The sequence below is a fragment of the Phyllobates terribilis genome, unplaced genomic scaffold (assembly GCF_046119375.1).
Source record: "Phyllobates terribilis strain yellow unplaced genomic scaffold, ASM4611937v1 Scaffold_2__4_contigs__length_985480577, whole genome shotgun sequence".
NCBI classification, from domain to species: Eukaryota; Metazoa; Chordata; class Amphibia; order Anura; family Dendrobatidae; genus Phyllobates; species Phyllobates terribilis.
In genome coordinates this window covers 16,990,107-17,017,549 of record NW_027362762.1, presented here as the reverse complement: position 1 = coordinate 17,017,549, position 27,443 = coordinate 16,990,107, and the positions used below count along the sequence as shown (strand labels likewise).

The 27,443-nt window shown below is 43.0% G+C and overlaps 1 protein-coding gene across 1 annotated transcript; it reads right to left on the bottom strand.

The window, feature by feature from the left end:
- Positions 1–1,058: 1,058 nt before the first annotated feature.
- Positions 1,059–25,852, bottom strand: LOC141248968 (ecto-ADP-ribosyltransferase 5-like). Its single transcript, XM_073669513.1, has 5 exons — positions 25,767–25,852; positions 12,075–12,165; positions 7,710–8,424; positions 7,372–7,416; positions 1,059–1,349 (listed from the first exon to the last, which is right to left on the bottom strand). The coding sequence occupies exons 2-5, from the start codon at positions 12,138–12,140 to the stop codon at positions 1,318–1,320; spliced, it is 858 nt and encodes a 285-aa protein (XP_073525614.1). The 5' UTR covers positions 12,141–12,165; positions 25,767–25,852; the 3' UTR covers positions 1,059–1,317.
- Between the last annotated feature and the right edge of the window lie 1,591 nt (positions 25,853–27,443).

Genomic DNA, 27,443 nt, shown 5'->3' with positions numbered 1-27,443 from the left:
AGCAGTTATATTCTTGTACATAGGGGCAGTATTATAGTAGTTATATTCTTATACATAGGGGCAGTATTATAGTAGTTATATTCTTATACATAGGGGCATAATTATAGCAGTTATATTCTTGTACATAGGGGGCAGTATTATAGTAGTTATATGCTTGTACATAGGGGGCAGTATTATAGTAGTTATATTCTTGTACATAGGGGCCAGTATTATAGCAGTTATATTCTTGTACATAGGGGCAGTATTATAGTAGTTATATTCTTGTACATAGGGGGCAGTATTATAGTTGTTATATTCTTGTATATAGGAGCAGTATTATAGTAGATATATTCTTGTACATAGGAGCAGTATTATAGTAGTTATAATCTTGTACATAGGAGCAGTATTATAGTAGTTATATTCTTGTACATAGGGGGCAGTATTATAGTAGTTATAATCTTGTACATAGAGGGCAGTATTATAGCAGTTATATTCTTGTACATAGGGGGCAGTATTATAGTAGTTATATTCTTGTACATAGGGGCAGTATTATAGTAGTTATATTCTTGTACATAGGAGCAGTATTATAGTAGTTATATTCTTGTACATAGGGGGCAGTATTATAGTAGTTATATTCTTGTACATAGGGGGCAGTATTATAGTAGTTATAATCTTGTACATAGAGGGCAGTATTATAGCAGTTATATTCTTGTACATAGGGGGCAGTATTATAGTAGTTATATTCTTGTACATAGGGGCAGTATTATAGTAGTTATATTCTTGTACATAGGGGCAGTATTATAGTAGTTATATTCTTGTACATAGGGAGCAGTATTACTGTAGTTATATTCTTGTACATAGGGAGCAGTATTATAGTAGTTATATTCTTGTACATAGGAGCAGTATTATAGTAGTTATATTCTTGTACATAGGGGGCAGTATTATAGTAGTTATATTCTTGTACATAGGGGCAGTATTATAGTAGTTATATTCTTGTACATAGGAGCAGTATCATAGGAGTTATATTCTTGCACATAGGAGCAGTATTATAGGAGTTATATTCTTGTACATAGGGGGCAGTATTATAGGAGTTATATTCTTGCACATAGGAGCAGTATTATAGGAGTTATATTCTTGTACATAGGGGGCAGTACTACATCACGTATTTTTATTTCTTCTGAATGATGTAGCGGATATATTCTCACTCTTGGACTCAGATTCTCTTGTCTTTAATGTATTATAAAGCCGGTAAAGTTGATGAGTAATATATATATATATATATATATATATATATATATATATATATATATCTTTGTGTAACCACAAGTAGATGCTTGATTACTTCAGACCGTGTCTCCTCCCGTGGGGATCTGTGAAAATAAAAGTATGCAAATGATTATCCCCAGGTGTCCAGACATAAAAACTGAGTAAATGTTAAGTCTTTGGTGCCTTAAATGTAGTAAACTTGTAATTGATCCTGTAATAAATGTGACTTGCAGCTATTCAGCATATGATTAATTCTGCAGATTCTCGTCCTGTCTCTGCATTTCTACTGTTTTGCTCCTGGAGGTGGAAAAATCTTTTTCTTCCTTTTATACTGCAAACTGCAACCTGTTCTCACATTTCCTAATAGCTCAGTGTCTAATAAGGTTGATTCCCAAGTGAGAGGTCACTGGTTTGAATTGAGGAGCCGCCATGAAGAAGATTTCCCAAGAAAAGAGAAGAACCATCATCCAGCTCATCGATAGCGGTCTCTCGGCCAAGAAAATTGCCAAACTGAATCATGTGAGGTCATGACAGCTGGAAGAATATGAAAAGAAGTCCATCCATCCATTCATTCAAAAGCCAAGAAGTGGACGTCCAGGCAAGATATCGGACTCAACAAGTCGGCTCGTCACAAGGTCTATCAGTTATGGTGCCACAAACACGGCAGCGGAGGAGGCTCGTATGCTTCGTAATAGTGAGATCATAGACGTCCATGTGAGCACCATGCGACACACGTTACACAAGGCTGGAATGGAGGCCCCAAAAAAGATGAAGAAGGCTCGACTTCAATATAGTCATAAGAAGTGTCAGCTCGAGTTTGCAAAAATGGACGAAAAGTGGATGGTTGAAGATTGGAAACAGGTGATTTGGAGCAATGAGACAAAAGTCAATAGACGAGGCTCTGATGGGTGCAAATGGGTCAAGAATAAGCAAGGGAAAAAGGGGCAACGGATAGAGAAATTGAAGGAACTGTCAAGTTCGGTGGAAGAAGCCTGATGATATTGGGTTGTTTCATATCCACAGTTGGATACTTGACCAGAATTGATGGTCTCGATGCTGAGCTATATGTGAGTATCTTACAAGATGAGTTACTTCGTACACTCGAGTACTAGGAGTATGAAAAGTACGACATAGTGTTCCAGCAGGACAATGACCCGAAGCATACGACGAGATTGCTGAAGAAATGGTTCATTGACAATGAAGTAGAGGTGCTGGATCGGCCCCCGCAGTCCCCAAACCTCAACCCAATCCAACACTTGTGGGAAGAGGTGAAGAAAAACCTGTATACATAGCCAAGTGAGGTCGACCAGTATGCACCAAGTGTGGGGACGTGTAGAAGAGACCTGGGGGTCAGATGTCGGTGGAGACATAACTAGAGATGAGCGAATATTTTGATATTCAGCGAATAAATAACATCCCTGGTTTCCTACACTGTCATGTGCGTGACAGCGTGAGAATCAAGGCCTGTGATCGGCGGTAATAACTGTCAGCGTGTTCCCCGCAACAGTGACAGTCACCAGCGGTAAAAAGGTGCGGGCTGATGGGGCTACTACCCCCATCATCCAGCGTCTGCTGTCACAGTACACCCACTGCCCAAGCGCCGCTGATGGGAGATTACTTCTTACTCACCGGAGTGCAAACAGCTGATGATCAGCTGAGAGCTCCGGTGATCTCACTTAAGGCATTAGTACAGTGTGGGAATTTTCCCATACAGCACTAATGTAAGTGAGATCCCCGGAGCTCTCAGATGATCATCAGTTGCACTCCGGTAACCTCACCCTTGCAGCGCAGCACTATACACTGACAGGAGTAATTACACTCCTGTCAGTGTACAGTGCTGTCTTCTATAGCAGTCACATCAGTGATTGCTGATGTTCCTGCTGTAAAAGTGAACCGGATCGCCGTGGGACAATCTGGATTACGTTACGACGGCGGACAGGTGAGGGATATGGTTGTTTTTTATTTTTATTTTTAACAGGAGAACAAGGGCGTCGGGGACTAAGAGAGTAACAAAAAAAATTATTAAAACCGTGTGGAATTTTATTTCAATAAAATACTTTATTCTGGCCATGTCTTTGTTGAAAAATGTCATAAACCTTTACTATGCGGTTAGTAATGGGAGCGTCTTATAGACGCCTCTCCATTACTAACCTGGGCTTCACGTCAGCCGCCAATACAAGGTGTGACATGAACCCCAGCCCTATTACCCCACTCGCCAACGCTACACGGCAGTGGGAAGAGCGGAGACTAAGCACCAGAATTGGCGCATCTTATGGATGCACTGTTTCTGGGTCCGTTGAAGGCTGATGTTATTAGCCTTAGAGGGGGCCAGGATCCATGGCCCCTTCCCTGGCTGTTAATATCAGCTCACAGCTGTCTGCTTAGCCTTTGCTGGTTAGATTTTATAGGGGGACTCTACATCATTTTTTTTCTGGGGTCCCCCTGTAATTTAGCCAGTAAAGGCTAAGCAAACAGCTGTGAGCTGTTATTAATAACCAGGGAACATCTTTGGCTAATGGTCCCTTCCCCGACTCCTAATATCAACCCCCAGCAGTCGGCTTTCCCTCTGCTGGTTATGAAAAGCCCATGCCATTTTTTTTATTTAATTCTTCATTTTATTTCATTTATAAGAAATCCCATGTCCACTGTGTTTGTTTTTTTTATGCTGCGTAAACTCACCTGCAGCATGTCAATTTCTGTAGCGGAGATTTTGACCGATTGAAATGTCATTACATGCGGTGGTTCCACATGTACTGACGAATCAAGTGCAGCATTAGAACACAGCGTTTCGGACGCAGCGAAAATACTCACCCCTGGTCCGATGTAATCCAAGGGTTAGGGTATGTGCACACGATCCGGACGAGCAGTGTTTTGGACGCAGTATTCTTTATGCTGTGTCCAAATCACTGCGTTCTATTGAACACAGGTAAATTTCATGTGTTCATTGAACCATGCGGATTCACCGCATTCAATACATTGTACTGATCAGATTTCTCTTGCAGAAACTAGCGACTCCGCAAGAGAAATTGAAAAGGTGCAGTCTGGAAAGACGCGATGCATGTCCGTGTCCGTGGGTGACCCGCAGGCACAGATGAACGCATAGTGGACATGGGATTTCTACAAATCCCATCCACTATGCTGTAACATCTGGACGCTGCGGGTTTGACGTTGCATAAGCACACAGCGTCAAACCCGCAGCGGCTCCTGATGGTGTGAACATACCCTTAAAGCGATGTCCCACGTTTCTTTTTTCAAATATCTTTGTTTAGCTCCAAAAACCATTCATTGCTGTGCAAAAACGCATGCAAAAAATGCACCAGAAACTCTGCAGCAAAGTGAATGAGAAATGTGTCATGGACACGTTAAGTATTTTTTGACTTGCAGATTTGGTGCAGAAAATAATCATCAGCATGTCAATTCTCTGTGCGTTTTTGCAGAGTTTTCTGCCTGCATTTTTTTCAGTGCATTCAATGGGTGAAAAACGCAGCAAAAATGCACCAAAAGCCAAAATAGAAAATAATCTTCAGCATGTCAATTCTCTGTGCATTGAATGCACTGAAAAAACGCATCAAAATCGCGCTAAGGCTATGTGCACACGGTCGATATTGGCAGCGCTTTGCATACTTTAGGCTGAATCCAAAGCGCTGCACGTCGGTGAATCCGCATGTGTTTATTGAACCGTGCGGATTCACTGCATCCTATACATTACAGTGCATCTCCGCAGGAGAAATTGACATGCTGCGGTCTGGAAAGACGCGCTGCATGTCAGTTTTCGAGGGTGATCCGCAGGTGCACGGAGACGCATAGTGGACATGGGATTTCTTGAAATCCCATCCACTATTGTGTAAGATCTGGACGCTGCCGTTTGCACTTAGTGCAAGTGCGCTGAATCCAATCCACAGCGAATATCGATCATGTGCACATACTCTAAAATAGCGGTAAAATCGCAGTGAAACAGCGGCAAAACCGTGGGAAAAACACAGGCAATAAAATGCATCAAAATCACGGTAAAATCGTGGTAAAACCACAGCAAAAATGCAGGCAATAACATGGATCAAATCATGGTAAAATCACAGTAAAACTGCAGCAAAAACACAGGCAATAAAACGCATCAAAAACGCAGTAAAACCGCGGCAAAAATGCAGGGCAATAACATGCATCAAATCATGGTAAAATCACAGTAAAACAACGACAAAAATACAGCCAATAAAATGCATCAAAATTGCGGTAAAATCACGGTAAAACCGCGGCAACAATATAGGCAATAAAATGCATCAAAATCGCGGTAAAACTGCTGCAAAAACGGAGGCAACAACATGCATCTAATTGTGGTAAAATTGCGGAAAAACAGTGGCAAAAACGCAGGCAATAAAATGCATCAAAATCGCGGCAAAAACAAAGATCATAAAAAAGCATCAAGATGCTTTGTATGTTTTTTTGCAGAATAGGGCTATGTTCACATATTGAGTTTTTTGCTGAGATTTTACTGCGATTTTGATGGATGTTATTGCCTGCGTTTTTGCCGCAATTAGCCAAACATGTTCCCTGGCTATTAATAACAGCTCACAGCTATTTGCTCAGCCTTTACTGGTTAAATTACAGGGAGACCCCAACAATTTGACATAGGGTCCCCCTAAAAATCTAAGCAGCAAAGGCTAAACAGACAGCTCTGGGCTGATATTAATAGCCAGGGAAGGGGCCATGGATACTAGCCCCCTCCAAGGCTAATAACACCAGCCCTCAGCGGACTCAGAAACGGCGCATCCATAAGATGCCCCAAATCTGGCGCTTATCCTCTGCTCTTCCCACTGCGGTGTAGCAGTGACGAGTGGGGTAATGGGGTCGGGGGTTCAGGTTAGTGATGGAGATGCATCTATAAGTCGCCCCCATTACTAACCGCATAGTAAAGGTTTACAACGTTTTTCAATACAGACACGGCCACAGGTGAGTATATGGTGTTTTTTTCTTTTTTACAGGGGATGAGAACATTGGCGTCAAGGTGCAGGTAAGTGATTATTTTTATTTAAATATTTATTTTCCCTTTTTTTTTTTTTTGTACTTTCACCGCGCGAGCACGCTGATGAGAACGAGAGATTACTTCTCCCATCAGCGGCCATTGGGCAGTGCTGAGACAGCAGGCTCCGGATGATGGGGGTAGTAGCCCCATCAGGTGGCGCCTGTCACCGGCGGTAAGCTTTTTACCGCTGGTCACAGGCCCTGATTCCCGCACTGTCACGCAGATGACAGTGTGGGAAACCAGGGATGTTCATGTTCGGGGCCGACTTTTGCCGATTTTTGCGCAAAAGCTCGATAACCCGAACACGAATCCGAATGTGCCATATTCGTGCCGAATTTGAAACTGGCGATCATTCGCCGAACAAATTTATTAAGACAGACACCTCAGAAGAGGTAACTGATTCTCCTTAAATACACTGTGCTGCTGGAACCGCCAGCTCTTTCCACTAAGCAGTTCACAAGGTCAGACTTTTCCTCCCTGTAAATCAAAACATCCTATCTACCTCCAAATAGTATCATCAGCCCAGAGCGCAAAAAATAATCCCTCGCCCGGCCCCAGACCCCAAAAACTGAAAACGTTACGAAAATTACGACAAAAGCAAAAATATATAATTTTTTTTTTACAAATTTCCACATTTTTTTAAATCACCTAAATAAAAAAAACTATACATGTTTGGTCTCTGCGTACTCGTACTGACCCGGGGAATCTTATTACCGCATTAGTTTTACCATATAGTGAACATGGTAGATAAAAATATATATGTATTTATATATTGAATTGTGAAATTGCACTTTTTTTTTTGCAATTTCAACACATTTGGATTTTTTTTCCCAGTACAGTATATGGTAAAATGAATGGTGTTATTCAAAAGTAGCACTTGTCCCACCTAAAAAAACGAGCCCTCACACGGCCATATTGACAGTAATGTAAAAAAAAAAGTTATGGGCTCTTGGAAGAAGAGAAGGAAAAAACAAAAAGAAAAAGAAAAAAAGAGAAAATCGCCTGGGGGTGAAGAGGTTAATATTAAAAAAATATATCTCTCCCTCTTTTCCTTTAAAGTTGCCATGTTTTTGCTTAGTTTCAATTGTTTTTAGCGATCGGTCTCTTACCTGCATCGGTGATACATTCCTGGACGGATAGAACGGATTTCTCTCCTAAAGAAATAAGACCAAGAAACATCAGCAGAATAGCAAACGGCTACATCATTATGCACGTGTCTGCTGCTTCCCCATCGTTCCTTTCACAGTCTATATTGAGGGTCTATATTGAGGGTCTATATTGAGGGTCTATATTGAGGGTCTATGATAATTTTTGTAATGCACAGGTCCTCACGAGATAGAGATGCTAGATGGAGGTCCTGAATTAAAGAAGGTCCTAAGAAGGTATCTGACTTTGGGTGTTCTAAAGAAGACAACCCCTTTAAGACCTATAAAAAGGCCGCACCTACCGGTAATGTATGCACAGTTGAAATTGCTGCAGAATGTTTTTGAAGATTTCATCTCGAAATACTTTTTTCGCTCAATCACCGGAGAAAGACTGAACACCTCGTATCCCGGAATCAGGACCTCTTGTTCGCAGGAATTGAAAGCAAAGTCTTCAATATTGACCCCGGTATAATTAAAGAAGATTAATAATGACTTATTGCCCATGACTTTTGCTTTCCTCTCACATAACGATGTATAGAAGAAGTGGCCAAACTTGACGAAGCTTCTCCTATTTGGTTGCACCACGATATCTTCATCGATTCCGCCGTAGACCTTTTCATGAGTGTGACGATGACTCTCAGACAGCAGATGAAGAGCCGAGGTGATGTAAAAGTGGAGCCACTTGAAGTCAAAGTTGTCCTTGTAACTGCTGTAGGACCTTCCTGCTGTTTTCACCGCGTCGTTAAAGTCTTTTCTCATGAAGCCTGTGTAGGCCAGTAGGGCGATCCCATGATTATCTTTAAATCCTGGAGGAAGTTTGGCCTTTAGATTGTTCTTCCTCAATATCCAAAAGATTTTGGCGGCTTCCCAAGCTTCCTTAAATTTCTCGTTTTTCCTGTTTTCGGCATCAAGAACATTATTTTCTTCAAGTTTTCTTTCCATTTCCCTTGTGCACCCCAAGTATTGGTCATCGAAAGCTTGTTCGGCCAGGTCCAATGTTTCAACCACAGCATCTTCCTGTAAAAATGTGAAAATCAGTACGGAAAACGGGTAAAGCTCTATGAGTTCGTGAAGCCGAGAAGAAACCTACGACCAAGACCACATCAAGTAGCTAAAGAAGAAGAAGAGAAGGAAGTGTAATAAAGTTACTGTATAAAGATAAAGATCTTCAACAGCAGAAAGTGAAGGGGTGGCATTAGTCAAGCAAGAAACAGCGCCACTAACAGGTGGAAAGAAGTGTGAACATTTTCAGGCATCCCTGATTGCTGTCCTGGGTGCAGAAACACCAGCTCACCGTTAACGAGAGGGATAACGTGGCCGGAGAGTGAGACAGGTGCCTCCCCGAGTGAATAATCACACATTCTCTTGCCTATTGTTTGCAATATTAAGTCTTTCCTTGTCCCCGCGGATGGAAAACAATTTCATCAATTAAATTGCCCTATCCTAATTATTTAAGAGGCTTGTCAACATCACTCCTTAAATCTATCCTCCTTCAACCTTTCGTGAAGCCCAGTAAAGCAAAATAAAGCAGGATTTACCTATATCAACTCCTAGTGGGTGGCCGTAACCATGGGCTTTATCATTTCTCTAAGCAGTAAAAAAAGAATTGCTGGTCATATGGTAAATCATGAGTCAATGAGGTCAGCGCCATACATGCGTCTAAGCCTCCTGGGAGAATTGCAAGTAGCCTAAAAGGTTTAATTTCCCATTAGTAAAGCTACATAGAGATATACAGACAGAGCCACAGGCAGAAGGAGAAGCTGTGGAGCCTAGTAGAAAATACTGAGTAATAGCTAACTAGAAAGTAGGGGAGAGTAACACTCACTATCTGACAGAGAGTAAAAATTAGTTACGTACGAGGGGTGTGGAGCAGCCACACAAGAGGAAATCTGTTGGCTGATGCACAAAACTATCTATGTGGTAACTGTAATATTAAGCTACAAAACTGCACTGTAAACAATTACAGGATATTGCTGGCAGAAAGAGATTATTGAGTAAGACTGTGACCAGACTTAGAGTGTGTGTGTGACGATACAGCTTATAATCTTAATCAGACAGACGATACGTTTGTTAATCCAAGAGAAATACACTATTGTGTTTATGTTGACTTGTAAATGTATGTGTATTTCTGTGGCTGGTCAAGAAGGTCATACTATTTGTATAAAACTGAATGTTGACTTCTCTTCGTTTGGAAACAATGGTGTTTGTTAATTTATTTTATTAAGCTAGCTAGATGTTTATTTACAAGAGCCCCCTCTTATACCAACTATGTAAATATATTAGCTCAAACAATGAAACCTGAGACCTGTGAGTAATGCCCTCCCTAGCCTCTTACCTGTGAATGTGCACTTGAAAGGACAACTGTAACTATTTTAAGGGACATGTGCCTCTGTAGCAAGCAGAGATTTGAAACAGAAATTGGCAAGAGACTTGACAAGGAGACTCAAAGATCAGAATCTCTTAGACCATCAGCTTGGAAGCATGGCTTTAGCCAAAGAGATACAGATTTGGATTCCACATGATTCCAGCCTAAGGGTGAATGGCCCTGACTGGAAAGATACAGATCTGCTCCATTGACCATCAGAGAGAACATGGATACATTTGGGGAGACTGGGTTGGGACAATGAAGTCACCTGGCCCCATGGATATGTTGTTTGGGGTTGCCAGGTGGGACCCTCCGGTCACCTGGAACCCATGGAGACATTCGGAGAAGCCAGATTAGAACCAGTCGGTCATCTGGCTTCATGGAAACTCTCAGAGAGGCCAGGGTGGGACCCTCGGGTCTCCTTGCCTTGTACCTCGATAGACTGTTAGCTTCCTAAGCTTGCCGCTACCTTCTCTCTGTGGGGTCTCCTTACCTTTTACTTCAATGGACTGCTAGCTTCCTAAGCTTTCCGCTACCTTCTCTCTGTGGGGGCCCACCAGAAGCCGGGGGCCACTGGTTGAGGTAGTTGGCCCTGGAAGTCACAAAGTCACAGCTGCTCTATCCCAGGTGGGCCAGCGGAAGGGGGAGACTTTGTAAGGCTGTACCAACTTGGGTATTTGCTGGGACTGTTCTATGTGTTTATTGTCCATATGGTGGTTCATTAAAGTATTGCCACCGTGTTTTATCCTCACCCTTTGTTGTTTGAGTAGTATTATCCCCACGGAAGACCGTGTGCTAAGCTGCCGAGGAGCATTATAGAAGAGAGAAGCTGCTGAGGAGTGAGCAAGACGAGAGAGTAGCTGATGAGGAGTGAGCCAGAAGAGAGAGGGACTGATGATGAGGAGTGAGCAAAAAGAGAGAGGGGCGGATGAGAAGTGAGCAAGAAGAGAGATGGACTGATGAGGCGTGAGCAAGAAGAGAGAGGGGCTGATGAGGAGTGAGCAAGAAGAGAGATGGACTGATGAGGAGTGAGCAAGAAAAGAGAGGGGCGGATGAGGAGTGAGCAAGAAGAGAGATGGACTGATGATGAGTGAGCAAGAAGAGAGATGGACTGATGAGGAGTGAGCAAGAAGAGAGAGGGGCTGATGATGAGTGAGCAAGAAGAGAGAGGGGCTGATGATGAGTGAGCAAGAAGAGAGAGGGGCTGATGATGAGTGAGCAAGAAGAGAGAGGGGCTGATGATGAGTGAGCAAGAAGAGAGAGGGGCTGATGATGAGTGAGAAAGAAGAGAGAGGGGCTGATGAGGTGTAAGCAAAAAGAGATAAAAGCTGATGAGGAAAACATCAGAAAAGTTAGAAGACTTCAGAGGTGTATGTCGGAAAAGAGAGAATCTGCAGAGGAGTATGTCACAAGAGAGAAGCAGCTGAGAAGTGTTACAAGGAGTGAAAAGCATTTATGAGGGGTACTCTAGAAGAAAGAGAAGGTACTGATGAGTGAGCAAAAAGAGAGAGAAGAGCTACTGAGAAGTGTTCCAGAAGAGAGATAAACTGCTGAAGAGTGTGCCAAGATAAGAGACACGCCAATGAAAAGTGAGATAATAAAGAGAGAGAAGCTGCTGAGGAGTGAGGATGAAGACTGGGAATGTGCCTGACTACTATCGTCACCGTCAGCCTGCGTTGTTACTGTCAAACTGTTACTTCTATTCAAACTAAGTCGCTGCCCTACGTATGATTGATGAAACCACTAGGCGCATTGCCTCTACGGGAGAGAGGACTTTTCATTGTTACCTGTGTACACCAGATTCCTTCTGCCATCCCAGAGTAGGTTATCCGTCTAACCATTTAGGTCTGCACTAATGTAAAGGGGTGAATATCTGACCCGTAGCGCTCCCACTTATTCCACATTTTAAGCCCGTCTTACATCTGCTAATTGTCCTTCAATAGAGTCTTCCTTCTTCCCACAATGGGCTCGATAAAAAACATCTCCTACCACAAAAACTGAAAGGCTTTGGCCACCGGTATAAATTCAAGCAAAGTGTCACCCTGGTTGTCACCTCCTTGGAGAGGAGAAGCTCTTTGTGGGTCCAGGCCATACAATTAAATGTGGGATGTAACCAACCTCTCTGTAGCCACAAGGGCGTCCCCTGCGGTACATTTACCACCAGATGTTTTATGTGGCCATCATGAAGGACTAAATAGCAGAACGGTCTTGATATCTACCAGGCCTGGATATAGATGGTTGGGCAGGACCTTCTGATTTCTTACAGACAAGAACAAGAAGAGTAAAGCACTTAAGAACTTACCAGAAATGTGACCATCATGGCAAAGGCAAAGAGGACGGTGACACTGCGCACCACCTGATGGCTCATGCTGACGGCGGAAATCTTCAAAGATCTGATTAAATAAAAAAGATCAAAAATAATATCACAGGGAAGATGTCACTATAACCACTCCCATAAGGAATACATATCTGCCTCCTTACTGATAGTTTCCATTACTGCAAACACGGAGGAGTTGGAAGGTAAATGCCAACTTGATTTTTAAGTTTTGGGACTTTTAGACTTTTTGACTTTCCATCCTCAATGCTGTTTGTTTTGAGGGCAAGTAAGATAGAACTTCTGCAAGGCAAGTAAGATGAAACTATACTGTCAGCTGCCAGAAGGAGAGGGAGACTGATTATGTCCACAGCTTCAGCAGTACATGGCAGGGGAACTAAGAAGAGTCAATATTGTCTGGTACCAGAGGAAGTAGAAGATTGTTTCAGCCTAGAACTGGTGCATTATGTGGCAGTATAGCTGACAAGATTTAAGGGAAGTAAGAAGTAATATACTGTAAGCTGCCAGAGGAAGAGGGAGACTGACTATCCGGTGCTGTATAGCTGAGAACATGCCTGCATTGTGTGCAGAATTCTCAGCAGTGTGGAGAATCCTCAGCTATGCGACCCTATACGTAAATTCATTGAGCATTATCTAAGCCCACCGGTTGAAACGTTGCCCTCTTATGTCAGGGACACGACGGACGTCCTGAGACACCCGGACGGGACTCACTTAGAATCAGACATGCTGCTGGTAACAGCAGATGTTGAATCATTATACACTAGTATCCGTCATAAGGACGGATTGAAGGCGACCCAATTTTATTTGGAGTCCAGCTGACTTGGGGCGCCTTGTGTTGCAGTTGTTGGTGTTCATCTTGATACATAATATTTTTACATTTATGGATCGTTTCTTTTTGCAGAAGCATGGCACCGCCATGGGAACGGCATGCGCACCTCCTTATGCAAATTTGTTTTTAGCTCATTGGGAAAGGAGCATTTTTTTGGGATGACGGACATGTCGCTCCCCAAATCCTTGGATGGTTTCATTATATTGATGATGTTTTCTTTTTTTGTCAGAGCTCCGCCCATGATTTGAACATTTTTATGTCAGGATTGAACTGTGATGACTCCATTATAAGGCTCACATGTATAAGTCACCCTCGGGAGAGGTCATTTTTTTGGACATTAAATGAAGTGTACAAAATGATGGATCAATTCATACTGATCTATTCCGGAAGGAGACTTTGGTCAACGCGGTGTTACATGTCTCTTCTGCACATCTTAATTCAGCAATAAGTTGTTCCCGTTGGTCAATTCCTCCGCGCTCGGACGATATGTACAGTACATTGGATAAATGATATGAAAACCAGGCGGTGGACATTGGGGACAGATTCAGGGAGCGAGGTTATAGCAAGAGAAATATCAGGAAAGGATATACAAGAGCCAGAAAAATAGTAGGAATGATCTCCTATCATCCCACAAAAAGACATCCGGTGATAATGCTATAAGATTTATATCCACATATCACCATCAGTCGGATACTATGTCTGGAATTTTTCAAAAACACTGGTCGGTGCTCAGGACTGACCCTAAACTAACTAAACATCTCTGACAAGTGCCACTGATGACGGCTGTTAGGGACATAATGGCGGCACAAAATGTTCAGGTTGCATCAGAAACGTAATCCTAACGAGCTGAAGATCTGGGGGATTGATGGGGTGCATACAGGAATAAGAGGCAAAGATGTTAAACCACTTCTAGCACAGAGGGAGTGCAGGTGGATCACAGTCCTGGCGCCATGACACCATCTTAGCTTTGCTCCATACTTATGATATTTATTTTTTTGATTTGTGTCTTTTGTATCGTTACTTTTTATCTGCTTTTTTTCATGATATTTGATTCTTTGATTTGGCACATCCCCACTATCCATTTTATGAAACTCACCATCAATGATCCTCCTGCCAAAATCATCATACAGTCATATAGTATAAGGGAGAGCATTTCCAACTGTCTTCAGTATACTTCACATGGGTCTATCTTGTATTGTTTGGGATATATGTAATATATTATTTATTTAATTAATTGACATATATATTTAGTTTGTCACTGTGAAGACCCGGGGTCTTCCGTGGGCGTAACGCTACTCAGACAACACAGGGTGCGGGTAAAACAGTGTGGCAATACTTTACTGACCCACAAAGCGGACAATAAATACACAGAACAGTCCCAGCAAATACCCAAGATGGTGCAAAATTACAGTCTCACCCTTCCTTCTCCGCCTGCCTGGTATAGAACAGCTGCGACTTTGGGACTTCCAGGGCCAACTACCTCAACCAGTGATTCCCTGCTTTGGGCGGGCCCCCACAGAGAGGAGGAAGCAGCAAGCTTAGGAAGCTAGAAGTCCATCGAGGTACAAGGCAAGGAGACCCGAGAGTCCCACCCTGGCCTCTCCGAGAGTTTCAATGGAGCCAGATGACCGGCTAGTCCCAATCTGGCTTCTCTGAATGTCTCCATGGATTCCAGGCAACTGGAGGGTCCCTCCTGGCAACCCCAAACAACATATCCTTGGGGCCAGGTGACTTCATCGTCCCAACCTGGTCTCCCCAAATGTATCCATGGTCTCTCTGATGGTCAATGGAGCAGATTCGGATCTTTCCAGTCAGGGTGATTCTATACTCTTAGGCTAGAATCATGTAGAATCCAAATCTGTGTCTCTTTGGATAAAGTCATCCTTCCAAGCTGATGATCTCAGAAAGTCTGATCTTTGATTCTCCTTGTAAAGTCTCTTTCCAATCTCCTTGTAAAGTCTCCCCTGGTACAGAAGCATATGTCCTTTTTAAGTATACATCCACAGGTTGGGGGGAAAGGGCAGCCTCATGTCTCATTGTTTGAGCATTTTATGAATTTGCTTAGTTTGTCCTCCTGTCTTGTGAGTCAATGAGCCACAGGATCCACAAAGGTTAATCAACATAATTAGCAAACATTCATTGTTTCACTGACCAATAGAAGTCAACACAAAGATAATAATGTATTTCTCTTGGATTAACAAATCTAAACGTCTGGCTGATAAATATTTTAAGCTGTATCGTCACAGTCACTATCATTGTTTTCATTTATTTACCTATTGTATTACGTTATTTAATTGTATATGTCTGCGCTTGTCACTTTGCATATAATATGTCATAGTTGATAGTATAATTGGTTTTCACTGTCACTTTATTTAGCACTTGGCACTTTGTCTTCGGACACTTATTATGGATCACTATACTTACCCATGTCCCTTAGATACTGCTGTGAGACACCATAGAGCGCATAAGGTAGAAAAATCTTGTTTGCCCTTAAATGTGCCCTTATCTAATATGAGTGCGCATGCCTGGTGCGCGGCATCATCGGCATCATCTCTTGCGGCGACAATCACATGACACGGTGGGCTTTGGTGACGTCACAGGGGTTTCCCACCCACCATGTTGCGTTGGAAGCCAGAAGTGATGCCAGGCCTGATGCGGCAAGCCCCGCGCATGCGCCAAATACAAACAGCGCTATGGAGGAAGAGGAATATTGCACATGCGTGGGGATGTAATTATGTATGCAGATTGCAATTTAGCTTACCTGGATGAGCCTTATGTATAGTGGTTTGACACACAGCATGCCACAGCCCCCCCGAGGAAGCCAACACGAAACGCGCGTTGGGGCTGCTGCGGTGGTGTCCCACACTGATACACTATGGGTAAGAGCCTGCTCTGTGATTGCTGTGGTCCATGTATATAATATATGATATTTTTGCACTGACTTAGGACTGAGCAGCGTCTGTGATTTAATACTGTGTGCACTGGCACTTGTAAATTGTATTCATTTAGATGTGCTCTTCCCAAACCAGATTTGTATGTATTTGTAGACACTATATATTGTTTAACACCTGATCTGAATGGTTTATCATGAATTATCTTTAAATTATGTATTATTGCCTATGTATTCTATTTGGATTTATACTCCGGTTCTTTTGTATTATAGAATTACGTGCTTTGTGGTACATTTCGGTAGTATACAACACTCCAAAAAAGCGTTGAAACATTTTTCTAGATTTAATTTGTCATCCATATACTTTTGCATGCTTTCTGTTACATTACGGTGATATTAAACGCACAAAAAACGCTTTGACTGCTGTATCTGATCAATCTTTTTCTTTTATTAAAAATAAACTTCAAGAGAACTTCTTGAAGAGTCAGTGGGGTGACCAGAGGAGAAGGCCGGAAACTGTTCCGCAGAGCACCGACACTCATGAATTTCTCCGTCAAAGAGTTAGGTGTTCCCCAGTCTGGGACTTTTTTAAAGAGAGTTCTGAGACAAACAAAATGGCCATTTGAAACCTGTGCCATGCCAAGATCAGCAGGGGCCTGAACATTAAGAGCCTAACCACCACCAGCATGATCAGGCACATGTCATCTAAGCACCCAACTCGGTGAGCCAAATGCCTGGGTCCACGATAGGTGCCAGTGGGTGACACCACTACCTCTTCCCCTGTGCTAGGTGCTTCCCAATCCCCTGTCCATGACACTGGCACAGATGCCTCCTTCCCGGCACCTGTCCTTGCACATTCTGAGGCATCATCATCATCATCAGGCACTTCCAAATCCTTGTCCCAGCACAGCATTTAGCTGACCCTACCAAGCCTTGGAACGAAAAAGAAAGTTTTCAGCCACCTACCCACAGGCCTAAACGCAAATCAGGCACATTTGCATGCTGTTTGCAGTTGAAACGTCGCCATTTAGGCTGGTAGACACAGATGATTTCCGCAGATTCATGGCGCAGCCGTCCCTTGGTACTCAGTCTCGGTCCCCAGCCGCTATTTTTTCTCTCAGTGTGGCGTCCCTGCCTTGTAGCAGCAGGTGTCCAGGAAAATCACCGGTGCCCTTACTAACGCACTCACTGGGATTATCCACTTAACAATCGGCACGTTGACAAGCGCTTGTGGTCAGGGATGCTACATTTCTCTGATGGCACACTGGATGAACATTGTGGAAGGCGGGGCCAGGTCCCACCCTGGCACAGCACAAGTGGTCCTGATGCCAAGAATTGCTGGCCCTAACTCTATCAGGGTTTCCTACACCTCCTCCACCAGTTCCTGCACCCCCTGCTCCTCCTCCTCATCCTCCATTTCCGATGTGCTATCTCAGAGCTTGTTGTCCACATCAGCGGAAGCTGGAAGCTCTGCAGCACTGCCTCAGTGAAGCGGCAACAGGCTCTGCTGAAGATAATTTGTCTAGGAGACAAACCGCACACCGCGGCAGAGTTACTTAAAGGAATAACAGACTAAACAGATCTGTGGCTCTCCCCGCTGAACCTCCAACCAGGCATAGTCGTGTGTGATAATGGCTGTAACCTGGTGGCGGCTGTGAGGCTTGGCAAGCTCACACATGTACCATGCTTGGCCCATGTGCTCAACTTGGTAGTTCAGCGGTTTCTGAAAACCTACCCATATTTGCCAGAGCTTCTGGTGAAGGTACGTCCCGTCAGTGCCCATTTCCACAAGTCGGCTACAGCTGCCACCGCTCTGGCAGTGCTGCAGCAGCACATGCAAGTGCCAGCTCACCAACTGGTGTGCGACGTGACCACGCGCTGGAACTCCACATTGCACATGCTTGCAAGGCTTTGAGAGCAGCAGAGGCCAGTTATGGAATACCAGCTCCAACATGACTGTCGGTATTTTGGTCAGCCTCCGCACATAACAACTGAAGAGTGGGCATGGATGTCTGACATTTGTGCGGTTCTCCAAGACTTTGAGGACACCACAAAGATGGTGAGCAGTGATGACACCATCATCAGCGCAACGATCCCGCTTCTCTGCCCACTGATACAGTCACTACTCACAATTAAACATGAAGCTATGCATGTGGACCAGGTGGAGATGGAAGAAGACATAAGACAGAGATTCTACCCAGCCCAGCCTCATCTCATCTGCTCAGCATGGATTGGGTAACAATGAGGAGGTGGAGGCTGAAGAAGAGGAGGAGGAACAGGATCTGGTGGCTAGCGCAACAGAGGCTAGTACCCACACAACCTTCGGCCCGTCTCTTCTATGTGGATGGGCTAAGGATGGGAATGAGGAGGAAGAGAGGGAGGGGGAGGTGGATGATTAGATGGAGAGTCGTCATCCTGGTGGAGACAGGGAAGTGTTGGCTGTAGGAAGCTTGGCACATATGGCCAACTTTATGTACCGCTGCCTTTCCCCTTGATCCTAGCGTTACATTCATCTTGACCAAAAAAAAGTACTGGTTGTTCACCCTGCTAGACCCATGCCACAAGGAGAACTGTGCATCTCTTCTTCCTGAGGGGGAGAGGTCTTCTAAAATGGTGCTATACCAGAAGGCCATTGTGCAAAATATGTTGAAAAAATTACCATCAGACAATGCTAGAGACAAGGGGCAAGCTTCTTTGCCCAACCAAGGAGTATAGGCGAGGGAGACACACACCAAGTACAGCAGAGACAGGAGTTCACTACCAAAGGCCTGGGCCAATTTCATGACACCCTTCCAGCATCCAGGGCCTGATGACCAGGTATTTTTGACAAGGAGGGAAAAGTTTTCAAAGATGGTCAAGCAATACCTGGCCGACCAAACCTGCATGCTCCCTAATTCCGCTGCGACTTTCAACTATTGGGTCTCAAAGCTGGACACCTGACATGAGCTGTCCCTCTATGCCTTGAAGGTGTTGTGCTGCTCTGCTGCTAGCATCTTGTCTGAGCGAGTTTTTAGTGCCGCCGGAGGGGGGGGGGGGGGTCATAACAGACAGGCGCTTTTGGCTGTCAACAGAGAATGCTGACAGGCTCTTTCTCATAAAAATGAATAAAGCCTGGATTATCCCACACCACCAGATGACAGCAACACATGAAGTGTTTTTAATATTCAATACCTGAATGAGGGCCGCCAGTTGTTGCCTTTCAGGGGTCTATGGATGACCCTCCTTATAATTTTTGCCTGGCTTTGCACTTTATTCAAATCCTTTATGAGAGTAGAAGTACATAAAACTACACTTACAAAATATTTATGTTCAACATTTTATTTTTGGATTCGATTTGTCGTCCATACAGTTTAACGTGGTTATTGGCACATTTTGGTGGTATGTAAAGCTCCAAAAATGTGTTAAAAATTTTTTGCCGGGTTAAATTTCTCCCACATACAGTATTACGTGGTTTGTGGTTCATTTCTGTGGCATATAACACTCCAAAAAAGTGTAAATAATTTTTGCTGGGTTAAATTTGTCACCAATACACTATTCCGTGGTACATTTCGTTGGTATATAACCTTCAAAAAACTTGCTTAAAAATGTATTGTTTTTATATTGCTCACCCACAAAGTATTCTGTGTTCTCGGGTACATTTTGTTGGTGTACAATCCTCTAAAAAAATTTCAAAAATTTTTCGCCATTATATTGCTCATCCATACAGTATAAAGTGTTCTGGGGTATTTTTTAATTGGTATATAACACTCCAAAAAAGTGTTCCAAAAAATTTCTGGATTGAATTAGTATAGTAAGCCATACAATGTAACGTGCTTAGTAGGCGCCATGGCAACATCGGAGCCAGACCAAGCTGGCACGACATCGGGAGTGGCAGGAGCCTGTGGTCTGGAACCGGCCCCTTTACCAGAACTACCAAGGCCCGAACCCAGGCTGCAGCCTTCACCACTGGGGTTTTTGCGGACTGCAGACAGGAGAACCAGCAACTAGTGAGCGAACTGCGGGGCCTAGGCTGGTCGGAAGAGAGAAGTAGGCAAGCCTGGACCAGGCAGAACTGGAGAAATGCTATTGGGCCAGCTAGTCACAAGATACCAACTGTTGGCATCCTAGGGGAAAGTCTTTATGTAAGACTGGCAGTAGAGAAGGGGATGCATCAAAGAGTTTGCGACCCGTCATCACATCTCGTTCAACCAGCAGGCAGTGGAAATTAAACACTTGCCTTGAAGGGTGCAAGAGCTGACGGCTGGAACCAGCGTCACATTCGTCAAAATGGAGGGGCAACATAGCTGGTATGAGGTGTGCGTGATGGCAGAAGGAAGGGAGAAGGATGAACCCTTTCTGAGAAATGAACGGGCCCGGGAGAGATTCCTCGAGGCGGATCGAGAAGGGACTACCACCCCTGAGAGATCGTACTGTCATTGGAGTTCCCCACCTCCTATGCGGGAGCAGTTGACACAGGGGGCTGTCGCTCATTTCTACATGTCAGGGGCTTCGGAGCTACACAAACTCGGGTCACTTACAGCCCAGGCACCTGGAAATTGGGCTCCAGGAAGCAGGTGGCGGCAGTCCCCCCAGCCTCACAAGGATGAAGGAGGAGAAGCGGACACCTGAAGAGGATTACTGTATTACATTCCTTAGAATTTTTTACTGGCTTTGTACTTTCTGGAAATCCTTTATGAGTGTAGTAGTACCACAACTACACTTTGCTTACAATATTTAAATGAAGCACTCCAGTTGGTGCCTTCAAGGGTGCACGGATGACCCTGCTTGTACTTTTGGCAGGACTTGCACTTAATGCATAGCCTTTATGAGTCTAGGAGTACCACTACATGACAGTTGTAGCAGAATATGAATGAGGCTCTCCTTTACAGTGAGTACGGAAAGTATTCAGACCCCTTTACATTTTTCACTCTTTGTTTCATTGCAGCCATTTGGTAAATTCTAAAAAGTTCATTTTTTCTCATTAAAGTCCACTCTGCGCCCCATCTTGACTGAAAAAAAAACAATAATGTAGAAATTTTTGCAAATTTATTAAAAAAGAAAAACTGAATATCACATGGTCATAAATATTCATACCCTTTGCTCGGACACTCATATTTAAGTCACATGCTGTCCATTTCCTTGTGATCCTCCTTGAGATGGTTCTACTCCTTCATTGGAGTCCAGCTGTGTTTAATTAAACTGATAGGACTTGATTTGGAAAGGCACACACCAGTCTATATAAGACCTCACAGCTCACAGTGCATGTCAGACCAAATGAGAATCATGAGCTCAAAGGAACTGCCCAAGGAGCTCAGAGACAGAATTGTGGCAAGGCACAGATCTGTCCAAGGTTACAAAAGACTGTCTGCATTACTCAAGGTTCCTAAGAGCACAGTGGCCTCCATAATCCTTAAATGGAAGAAGCTTGGGACCACCAGAAGTCTTCTAGACCTGGCCGTCCAGCCAAACAGAGCAACTGTGGGAGAAGAGCCTTGGTGAGAGAGGTAAAGAAGAACCCCAAGATCACTGTGGCTGAGCTCCAGAGATGCAGTAGGGCGATGGGAGAAAGTTCCACAAAGTCAACTATCACTGCAGCCCTCGATCAGTCTGGCCTTTATGGCAGAGTGGCCCGACGGAAGCCTCTCCTCAGGGCAAGACATATGAAAGCCTGCATAGAGTTTGCTCAAAAACACATGAAGGACTCCCAGACTATGAGAAATAAGATTCTCTGGTCTGATGAGACGAAGATAAAACTTTTTGGTGATAATTCCAAGCGGTATGTGTGGAGAAAACCAGGCACTGCTCATCACATGCCCAATACAATCCCAACAGTGAAACATGGTGGTGGCAGCATCATGCTATGAGGGTGTTTTTCAGCGGCAGGGACAGAACGACTGGTTGCAATTGAAGGAAACATGAATGTGGCCAAGTACAGAGATATCCTGGATGAAAACCTCTTCCAGAGTGCTCTGGACCTCAGACTTGGCCGAAGGTTCACCTTCCAACAAGAGAATGACCCTAAGCACACAGCTAAAATAACAGAGGAGTGGCTTCAGAACAACTCTGTGACCATTCTTGACCGGCCCAGCCAGAGCCCTGACCTAAACCCAATGGAGCATCTCTGGAGAGACCTGAAAATGGCCGTCCACCAACGTTCACCATCCAACCTGACGGAACTGGAGAGGATCCGCAAGGAAGAATGGCAGAGGATCCCCAAATCCAGCAGTGAAAAACTTGTTGTATCATTCCCAAGAAGACTCATGGCTGTACTAGCTCAAAAGGGGCTTCTACTCAATACTGAGCAAAGGGTCTGAATACTTATGACCGTGTGATATTTCAGTTTTTCTTTTTTAATAAATTTGCAAACATTTCTACATTTCTGTTTTTTTCAGTGAAGATGGGGTGCAGAGTGGACTCTAATGAGAAAAAAATGAACTTTTTAGAATTTACCAAATGGCTGCAATGAAACAAAGAGTGAAAAATTTACAGGGTGTATCTGAGTCCCTCTGAGTCACTAATTTTTGGCACTTTTTGCTTCCTTCATAAATTACACTAACATTTCCTATTTTTTAATAAAGAATTCAATTTTGGTTTACTTAAATTATCATTTTTTTTAAAACATTTTTTACATTTTGCCTTATATACACAAGTCATTATACAGGAAACAATGTTTCTTAATATTTTTTTTCCTGTAAACTCCAATTTCTCGTCAATTTTGAATGTTTTATTGTCACTCCTTAAAGTGGAGTAAAAGTGTGACAGCATTGTTCTCAGCAGCGATCTGGGAGCCAGAGATGCTTCCAGGGGTCTTCCCCATGCTGTCCTCCTTCCATTCAGCATTTCCCATTGACTCCTATAATACTCGTTACTCGAAACGAGCACCCGAGCATTAGAAATTGCTCGATTCGAGTAACGAGCATCCGAGTATTTTAGTGCTCGCATGTCTCTATTAGAAGACAATGTTTAATGTCAGATGTCTCGACCACCATAGTGGTGCAGTGTAGATGTAGGGGGTGATCAGTAAACCGTTCCTTATTACGCGCTCTGGTGACTGCGTTACTAAATTCAGATTTATGAGAAGTTCCCCTTTTTATTTAAGGATCAGATACATCAGAACAAGAAATTAACACGGGTCATAGAACTAGAGGATTTCATCACAATCATCCCCGGGGGATTGCAGGTGAGGGGTCAATGAGGGACGGGCAGAGCAGTCAATGAATGGAGATGTGAGTGCAAGACTCGCTCCATTCCCTTCTATGGAAATTGGTGTTTCCGTGACTGCCAAAGAAGTGAATGGAGAAAGCTGTGGATTTTGATGGACTTTATAGTAATGCACATGGCGAAGGTTTAAATAACCTTAAAGGGAACATATCAGTCACCGCCGCTGCGTGATTCCCATGCATGCCTCTTGAGAAAGCCTGCAGCTTCAGCGGCGAAACGCGCGTCGGGGCTCCCTCCTGGCCAGGTGATGATCCAATTCTAACCCCTCTACGTTTCCCTGTGATATTAGCCGGTAAGCGGAACCTCTGTTGATCTCTATGATGTGGCAATTACACACACTAGTGAGTAATATAAATACCAGCGGTCCGCCGGTCGTGCTAAACATCTACTAGGGTCCATACTTTGTGTTTGCTTCTAGGGGTGTGATGGCCTGTTTGCACGTTATATTTCACTCTGTATTGTGACGGATAATATATACTGTGATATTATATGACTTTGTTGATTAGATTTTAATCATGTATTAAATAAAAATTTGTTTTATGCCATTTATACTCTACGTGTCTCCTGTCATACATATATAGCTGAGTAGGCATGTGGGTGACAGGCACGATGTGTTGACGGGTTGCCTGTCAACCTGCTCTGAAAGATGAAGGCCGTTCTTTGTTTGTGATTCCCATAGTGTCTGCATCAATACAGCCAGGAATATTTTTCTATAAAAATCTCCAGCATTTCAGTGAAAATATAAATGTAGGAAGAACTTCGGCACACCAAAGAATTATGCAACGTGAATTTTTATTTCAACCCCATATGGCAAAGCAGAAGAAATTAACCAACGTTTCGGCCCCAAAGGTCTTTTTCAAGGTATATCTGCTGTGGACAGGGGTGTCAGGAACCAGGAATGCAGTGTGGTACAGCTTAACACAGACATCCCCTGTCCACACGGGCCCAGGGAGGCATGGAGAGTGAGAGAATGTGGCCCACACAGTCACTGACGTGGCACCACACTCGCCCACAACCCTGACAGGCTGAGAGGCCCCTTTCACTAGTACCAGTGAAACAGCGCCTGGTCAGCCTGGTAGAACTGCCACCAATTCCTCGTTCGATATAAGCCCGGTCTGTTAACGGGATTATAGCGTGTCAGAAACCAGCCCCGGTAGCATGTAAGGTTAATCTGAGAATGCGGAAGTGTGATTCGTGTATCGAGATAAAAGAGAAGCCCAAGGTTAAATTGTATATTTAATCGCCTTAAGGGCACACTAGACAATACACTATATACACAATGATAATATGTATACAATGGTTAAATATGCGAATACAAATAGTGGTACAAAAGATATAAGCAGATGAATCATGTCAATTCCCGGTTTGATGTTAGACCATATGTGTGTTGGGCCGCAGGGGCATGGGCTGCCGGCTGGTCCCTAATTCCTTCACAGCACGTTACTCGACACAACCACCACTTTCAAAGAGAACAGCAAGCATGACCGAGAGAGAGCACATGGCCTTACCCAAGACCTTATCCCCTTGGTTGGTCACACCCTTTACTGCCCCCGGGAAGGTCCTTATCTCCCTCCCCTGGAGGTTTGTAGCTACAGCTCCCAAAACCTATGAAAGATCATAACTCCTTACTGGACGGTCCTAGCACCATTGGATACGGCCGGACCCCTGCTACACATTTAGACCAAGCATGGCTTCGCTACCTGGCTCGTACTAGCTTTTCCATGTTTCTCTCCACCCCCGGGTGCTATAACGGATCGAGACCCTGGAAGGCGTTCGGCCCATTCCAGAGATCTTGAAAATGTAACCGGTGTATGGCTAGGATGCACGATAAGATTTCATAAGAATATGGAGTTATCTGACTTGACAAAACAGTTACACAGGAAGACCCCTTGTGGATACTAGCTAAGCTGGTGGGGGTGTGAGTTTCTTCTTAGAAGCTGATGTACAATGCAAAGTTATAAGGTTATATTGTGGTACCGTGATAGCTAGAAAAATCTATGTAAATGCTTTTATGCCCAAAAGTATTCTCAGAGCGATACCTTTATTGGCTAACCAGGAAAAAAAATATCTATGCAAGCTTTCAGAGCACAGAGGCTCCTTTGTCAGGCAATATTACAAGACACAAGACACAATATTACAAGACACAAGGCACAACATTTAAGAGATGTTGCAGTACGACATTTGTTCATGAGGTGTAAGGGGTGATGAAGATGAGAAGGCTAGTCCTCCTGATAAGCCAGGTATCCGGCCACACATGCTGGAGGATTGTAAACTGCCATCAAATCCCCCATCCTTAACACTCATTATTACACATAAATTATAGACATTTATTAATGATTTCTTCGCCGGTGTGGATTGGATGGGTTGTTGCCGACATCTGCGGAGAATTCCATGTCAATAGCACCTTTATATTTACATAGAAAATTGGTGACGTGTTAATACTTCACCCACTGTATATACACATTTATAAAATCATCCTCATGTACATCTATATATATACACTTATACCTAACAATATACATCCCTGCACAGTTATGTAGATATACAACATACAGTATATGAGTGTAATGTATGTATATTTATATATACTCAGGTATACATAGAAATATATAATTATCTATCCTGATGCACTCCATATACATGACACCGGGGACTACCACATGTGAACATGGTCCTGTACAGAAGCTTTCGTCATTCCCCTCTATGATCAGTCAGCAGCACAGCAGTGAATAGTACTTACAGTTGCAGCAGACTTCAGTGTATCACCTGCGACTCTAGTGACTCTCTCTACCGTAGTGTCAGTCTGATGAGACTGTCATCAACCACAATATACAGCATCGAAGGGTCACAATAAGAACAACCCATAACCTGCTACCTAATAAGGCATATGGGGAAGATAGGAGCAGTATAGTAGTTATATTCTTATACATAGGAGCAGTATTATAGTAGTTATATTCTAGTATATAGGGGCAGTATTATAGTAGTTATATTCTTGTACATAGGAGCCGTATTATAGCAGTTATATTCTTGTACATAGGGGCTGTATTATAGTAGTTATATTCTTGTACATAGGGAGCAGTATTATAGTAGTTATATTCTTATACATAGGAGCAGTATTATAGTAGTTATATTCTTGTACATAGGGGCTGTATTATAGTAGTTATATTCTTGTACATAGGGGCAGTATTATAGTAGTTATATTCTTGTACATAGGGAGCAGTATTATATTAGTTATATTCTTGTACATAGGGGCAGTATTATAGTAGTTATATTCTTGTACATAGGGAGCAGTATTATAGTAGTTATATTCTTGTACATAGGGGGCAGTATTATAGTAGTTATATTCTCGTACATAGGGAGCAGTATTATAGTAGTTATATTCTTGTACATAGGGAGCAGTATTATAGTAGTTATATTCTTGTACACAGGGGGCAGTATTATAGTAGTTATATTCTTGTACATAGGGGGCAGTATTATAATAGTTATATTCTTGTACATAGGAGCAGTATTATAGTAGTTATATTCTTGTACATAGGGAGCAGTATTATAGTAGTTATATTCTTGTACATAGGGGCAGTATTATAGTAGTTATATTCTTGCACATAGGGGGCAGTATTATAATAGTTATATTCTTGTACATAGGGAGCAGTATTATAGTAGTTATATTCTTGTACATAGGGAGCAGTATTATAGTAGTTATATTCTTGTACATAGGGGGCAGTATTATAGTAGTTATATTCTTGTACATAGGAGCAGTATTATAGTAGTTATATTCTTGTACATAGGGAGCAGTATTATAGTAGTTATATTCTTGTACATAGGGGCAGTATTATAGTAGTTATATTCTTGTATGTAGGGAGCAGTATTATAGTAGTTATATTCTTGTACATAGGAGCAGTATTATAGTAGTTATATTCTTGTACATAGGAGCAGTATTATAGTAGTTATATTCTTGTACATAGGGGGCAGTATTATAGTAGTTATATTCTTGTACATAGGGGCAGTATTATAGTAGTTATATTCTTGTACATAGGGAGCAGTATTATAGTAGTTATATTCTTGTACATAGGAGCAGTATTATAGTAGATATATTCTTGTACATCGGGGCAGTATTATAGTAGTTATATTCTTGTACATAAGGAGCAGTATTATAGTAGTAATATTCTTGTACATAGGGGCAGTATTATAGTAGTTATATTCTTGTACATAGGGGCAGTATTATAGTAGTTATATTCTTGTACATAGGAGCAGTATTATAGTAGTTATATTCTTGTACATAGGAGCAGTATTATAGTAGTTATATTCTTGGACATAGGAGCAGTATTATAGTAGTTATATTCTTGTATGTAGGGAGCAGTATTATAGTAGTTATATTCTTGTACATAGGGGCAGTATTATAGTAGTTATATTCTTGTAT